At 39.8% G+C, this 4803-nt stretch overlaps 1 protein-coding gene across 3 annotated transcripts in view; it reads right to left on the bottom strand.

Moving 5' to 3' along the window:
* PKHD1L1 (PKHD1 like 1) overlaps positions 1–4803 on the bottom strand; it is a 170904-nt gene that overhangs the window by 10937 nt on the left and 155164 nt on the right. For all 3 annotated transcript variants that reach the window (XM_016959781.4, XM_063817348.1, XM_063817349.1), the window contains one exon: positions 3301–3642. In XM_016959781.4, the coding sequence (XP_016815270.4) occupies positions 3301–3642 (342 nt within the window). The remainder of the gene's footprint in view (positions 1–3300; positions 3643–4803) is intronic.

Here is a 4803-nt window from a genome sequence, read left to right as displayed (position 1 = left end):
GGAAGGATTGTTAGAATCGATCATATTATGTGTATGTATTAATATATTAGTTGCTAAAGTTATTAAATTACTAACCAATTGTTACTTGCTTTGGACATTTGACAATTTTCAGTTACTGTTAACACTACATATAGTTTCTGTTCCCCTTTTCTAGCATGGCAGGTCTGGGGTTTCCTCTTAAACCTTCTGCCCCCACAGTGCTCCTTACCTTAAAAAGTGATACCTTAATGCACCATATTCCTTTTTTCAGAAGCCTAGTAGTTTTGCTTAATCCCTGCTCCTTCACCTCTCTGCACTACACCACATCTAATCCATTACCAATTTCTAACTCTCTCTGTCCCTGTTGTTAAAATCCTAATTAAAGCCACATCAGCAGGGTTACTAAAACCACTTTTAAACTGGCCTCTGGAGTCAGACTGATCTTTTAAGAAACAACTGTAAACCAGGATAATGTTTTGGTGTATTGCAGGCCTTGCTAACCCCTTGTTCCTAGGTATCCTGTACCTTCTATATTCAGAGTCATGCCTTGAGGAATCAAATCACTGAGTTTCTTCTATTAAAGTTAAGCCATAAGGCTTAGAGTGCTCAGGAAGAAGGAGGTAACGTCTTGGGCCAGCAGGTCTGACATGACACTATGAACCCCACAGTCCTAAGCTATTTCAGTCCTTGTCAGTTCAAAAGGACTCTTTTGGATGACTCAGACTCTTTTGGAAAAAGGCTCAGTCTTTCAGATTCCTCCCTCTCCTCATACTCCCTCCAGAAACAGCCTTCTCCAAGGAGGCCTCCCAAGTCTGAGGGCTTGTATATCTAGCTGTAGCAGTACAGAACTGCTTCAGGTCCATGCACTACTATTACTACTTTGTCTTCACTGGTTTTTGGCATGGAGTGGCAGGTCTGATGCAGTCTGCACTGTTAACAGGTTCTCTCTCGCTGACCATTCGACATGTGAGGGCATTCATTTCTGCTGATTGCCATCTAGAAACCAAAGACCTTAACTTGAAGGCCTCTTATTCCTGGCTGTAGGACTCTGTCTGCTCATAAATGCCTTTAATACATAGGTAACCCCTTTCTAGGACATCTGGGAATTTCTGGATATCCTGATACTATATAAAAGCTATAAGGAGCCAGGAGTACAACTACATGAACATCTTTCTTGCCACTTCTCAACATTTTGCTGTGATTCACCAAGTTGTAGGGTTCTCCTTGAGACTTGAAACACTATCGCAGTCTATGTCTAGAAAATGTGCCATTAGCCTGTCCCTCCCACCATCCCTAACTTCTACATTCTTCAGTGGTCTTATACCTGTCTGGATAAATCTAACAAGCTAAAACTGCTTTAAGGGGATGGACGTAGGAGGGATTGTATGTGGGGAAATGTATGTCACATGTAAGAAATAAATCCCAGTTTCTTTGGATATCTAGTGGCTAGTGTGGTAAATTTTGGACCTCACGACACGTAAGGGCTCACCAGAGATTTCTAAGAGTAGGTGAGTAATCTGTATATGTGCCATGGGCCCTTTACAACTCCTAAAGTAACAGGCAACGTCATGCTGAGTCCAAACCCTGAGCCTGTAAGTCCAAGTGAGTACAGAACTGATGAAGGAAAGTTAACTATTACTCTGGGCAGAGAACATCGTGGGAGATCTGGTTGCAACACAAGCCTAGGCTTCCTACGCTCTTCTAACCAAGAGTTTATAAACACCTCCCTCCACACAGGCAAGCCTTCCCACAGGCTTATCCCCCCAATGGAAGAAACTTCCGCCTGCTTAGCTGATAGAATTCCAGAGTGATAATGTGGTAGGTGCATAGGGTCAATGCCTAGAAGCAAACCTCTTGGGAAAATGAGTGAAGATCTCTAGTGGCATAAAGTGAGAACTTCACCCAGTACCCAGGTTTACACAGAGCCTGGGAGTTTAATGATAAAGTGACTGAACACAGGTAGATAGGGTAGATCCCAACCTAGTGGGGCTGTAGTTTATATATGTCTAGAGGATCTCTTTAGGAAAAGGAATGCAGAAAAATCATACCTTTGTAGCTTTCATAATAGCATTCAATGATTTGACCACATTATGAGGACCTCTCCTAAGGTATTGAAAGTGAAAGCCCCTCCCAGGACTTGTATCAGTGAGGGGGCTTGAAGTGTAAGCTTCATTAACTGGATGGTAGATCTTCCTCTGACAGATACCTGCCTTTCCTGTTCTTGGGGAGGGGTACACCTAGATCAGAGTACTTGTGCTTGACCACTGAAGACAAAGGCATGGTTGCAGGTTAGCAGTGGGGGATATTATTGCATCCCAGAAGACCAGGTAAGTTCAGTAGTACCTCAAGAGATGCATATGTAGAGCAGAGAAGATGACCCACTCTGTACCAGAGGCTGTGAAGACAAGATGATAACATGAGGACGGAGGCCAGAACAGCCCCTTGGTATTCAGACCCCAACTTGAAAGGAGCAGATGGATAGAGAAAATTTGAAGAGCTGAGCATTTACTCAAGTGCCCAAACTGAGTGACCCTGAGGAAATGATTTCAGCCAGCAGAGATTTCTCTGATGGGACAGATGAGCTTATTTTTTTATCTCTGATAAAAAATAGGAAGTGAGGGACACAGAGAGGGGATGATGGCTTGTGAGGATGATTCGCTCAGTCACAGGACATAAAGACAGATTATGTACTTGCACATCTGCCCTTTTTGGGGTGAATCTGTGACTTTACTGTGGAAATCTAACCCACCAATCTACTGCTCAGAATATCCAAGAATATTTACTCTTTTTCTTAAGAAAACATCCACAGTCCTTCCTTTGACTTCCAAAGCTTTCCACATCTAGCACCTGTCTACCCCTCGGCTACACCTCCAGCAGCTTGTCCTTCCTGGCTCCTTCCACTCCAGACCAATTGGACCTGTTTCCTCTCTTCAAATGCACCAAACTCTCACCAACAGTTTCCATAGCCTGAACACTCTTTTTCCTCTGTCTTTTCATTGACTATCTTCATCCTTAATCTCTCATCTATAAGGTCACTTGCTTAAGTAGGTCTTCCCAGATCTTTTTATATTAGATCAAATTCTTTTGTTGAATTTATTAATCATCACAATAACAAAACAGAGATTCAAATTCCTTCCAATTCTAAAACAGTTTGGTAGTACAGGAGCAAAGAAGGAAAAAGGGTCTCTGGGCACTTAGAGGGTTCAGGATGTGGGGTTGATGGGATTTCCTGAGGCCAGGCTCACCAAGTCCTGATCAGGTTATTTATGGATATGGATTTGGTAATTGCATTCCTCCATCTCAAACACCTGTTATTCATACCTGTGGTGCCATTGCTTAAGAACTGAATAGGAGGGTCTCCAATCTCTATTTCAATTATGAATCCCATGGATCTCTTCCTCCTCAGACTCTTCCCTCTTATTTTGCTGATACGGATTTTGTCACTTGGTATCTTTAGGAACAAGGCAAGATTTTTAACCAGATTGTGAGAGGTATAAAAGTCATCTTCTGTTGCAACAGGTAATTGGAAAGAAACAAATATCACTGTGGCAGTGTGAATTTCAACAGGTATAGTTCCTTTAACCAAAAGATAAAGCATCTGGTAGGTTCCATCAAAGTAGTTTTCACCAAGGACAGTGGAATCCAGGTTAGGAAGGAATTGGTCTATGAAGGAAAAAAGCCAGAACATCACAGCTAAGTATTTTATATTATCACAATCAACATGCATTACTTAATGTTTGTTTGAATTTAGAAAGTCCCCCAAATTCAACTTTATCATTCTTTCATAAGAAAGCATACCTTTTTAAAAACAAAAACACTTACAGAACTGACCTGCGAAATTAAAGCCACTCCTTTAAAAAATACCACAAATAATCATTACACACTGTTTGTTTTTTAAAAATTAGCTATATAGACACAGTATAAATGAGAAACAAATCAAGTTATGATCCCAGGAGCCTATACTGTAGTTGAAACACTATTCACATGCTCATAATTTTAAAGCCTTGACTGAAGGCATTTGGTAATTTAAAAATATAAATTTAACTTTACTAGCTATCTAATTTATACAGTGCTATATGCCAACTCTTAAAAGAGCATTTACAATTCAGTGTTTCTATTTTAACTAAGGACAAAACTGTGTAATAAAAATGAAGTATATATTAAAACATCTCAGAAGAATCTTATACCAACTAAACAGGCTTACATTTCAGCCTGAAAAATGTTTGGCTAATGCAAGACAAATTCTGCTAGGAAACTGAATTTTACAAAAGTGATTGAGATCATTATAATGAATGAATATATGTATGATTTTATGGCAGAGTATCAACAATTTCTAAGAGCTAATAAACCCACTAACACTTATTGAGCCCAGACAAACACTGAATTGTGTAATAGTGGTGGAATGAGATATGTAGCTTCTTACCACATTTCATTGTGAGGCTTACTAGGAAAAAGAAATTAAAATTTTAGGAAGAAGAAGGAATTTCACAGTAATGAAAGGAGCAGAGACAAAGATCATAAACATTTGGGTAACTCCCAAAATATGTATAGGTTCATAACACAGGGATATTATTTTGCATGCCAAGTGCCAAAGCAAAACGTTAACTTAAAAGCAACGCTGTTTCAGAGAAACACCACTACCACTACCATAAAACACACATTTATCTGTAAGAGGGCATTGGTGGAGTTGTTTTCTGGCTCTTCAGCACCTACATTATCAATTCTTTACATTACGTTCTGTCTATGGAGAACAAAATAATATCCCTGTGTTGTGGATCTATACATATTTTGGGGTTTTGGAAATGTTTTATTAATATCTATGTC

Source organism: Pan troglodytes, chromosome 7, assembly GCF_028858775.2.
Source record: "Pan troglodytes isolate AG18354 chromosome 7, NHGRI_mPanTro3-v2.0_pri, whole genome shotgun sequence".
NCBI classification, from domain to species: domain Eukaryota; kingdom Metazoa; phylum Chordata; class Mammalia; order Primates; family Hominidae; genus Pan; species Pan troglodytes.
This window is presented reverse-complemented; position numbering and strand designations above follow the sequence as displayed.